The following is a 1128-nucleotide window of genomic DNA, read 5'->3' as shown; positions in this document are numbered from 1 at the left end:
CTAAAAGTAAAGCACCACCATCGTCGCCAAATCCGTAGGCGTTTATGTAATCGGTGTTCCTAACGCGGTTTGGATTCATGACAGAAAACAGAAACACTCAGCAACACCAAAAGTTGAGGGTGATGAGGGAATCGAACGCGTTCTTGCGAGTGACGCCGTAGTTGTTTTGGATGCGCTTGTTGAGGACGTCGCGAAGATCATGGAAGTCGCCGGTGCTTTCAGCCGCATTGGTGAGAGAGAGGGCGAAGTCTGTATGTGTGATTGTTGGAGGTGGGTAGGTTAATGTGAGAGAGAAGAGGAAAATTTTTATAAATTTTAATTAAGTTTATTTAATTAATTTTAAATTTTAAATTTTAAAAATTTAAAATTAATTATTAGTATAAATTAATGTGGTTTTGTTTAATTTTTGACTTTCGTTCTGTATACTTTTCCTTTTATTTTATAATATATATGACCACCACTAGTTATTATTATATAGCTATTTTTCGGAATTAATTAAACCTCAAGAATAGGGAAAAAATATGTTTATAATGTATAGGAGTATATATAGGTCCGCGCGCCCAAAGTTTTTGGTTGGGGTTTTGACTTGAAAGATTTCTCGTCTTTATTTAATGTGATGGGCAACACCCCAACTACGTCGAGAACATGCATTTATTGGACACAGCTAGCACTATAATAATCTTATAGTGGTGGACGAACCCTATATAAGCACATCTAGTAGATTCGGAAACAGCATAGAGTGTAGATAAACAAAGTGTTTCTATCTACTATTGTGATAACTATGGCTATGATTCTTTCCCATAAAAAATGGCTTCTCACGAGTGTTCTTGTTCTTTGCATTGTTCTACATTTGAGTGCAATTGTTCTTGGTGATCAAAAGCTTCACAAAGATAGGTTTGGAGACGATGATGATTGTAGGTTTGGAAGATGTAGGGGTGATGGGTTTGGTCCTGGAGGGAGGTTTGGTGGTCGACGTGGTGGTTTTGGAAGAGAAAGAGGAGGTGGGTTTGGTGGTGGTGCAGGCGGGGGCTTTGGAGGTGGTGGTGGTCCTAGAGGAGGTCTTGGGGGTGGCGGGGGATTTGGTGGTGGAGGAGGAGGCGGCATTGGAGGTGGGGCAGGTCATGGTGG

The 1128-nt window shown here is 40.6% G+C and overlaps 1 protein-coding gene across 1 annotated transcript in view; it reads left to right on the top strand.

Annotated features, from left to right (window-relative positions):
* The first annotated feature begins 781 nt into the window (after nucleotides 1-781).
* LOC107477765 (glycine-rich cell wall structural protein 1) overlaps nucleotides 782-1128 on the top strand; it is a 931-nt gene continuing 584 nt past the window's right edge. The window contains exon 1 of the mRNA XM_016097836.1: nucleotides 782-1118. Coding sequence (XP_015953322.1) covers nucleotides 782-1118 — 337 coding nt within the window. The remainder of the gene's footprint in view (nucleotides 1119-1128) is intronic.

Source organism: Arachis duranensis, chromosome 3, assembly GCF_000817695.3.
Source record: "Arachis duranensis cultivar V14167 chromosome 3, aradu.V14167.gnm2.J7QH, whole genome shotgun sequence".
NCBI classification, from domain to species: domain Eukaryota; kingdom Viridiplantae; phylum Streptophyta; class Magnoliopsida; order Fabales; family Fabaceae; genus Arachis; species Arachis duranensis.
This window is presented reverse-complemented; position numbering and strand designations above follow the sequence as displayed.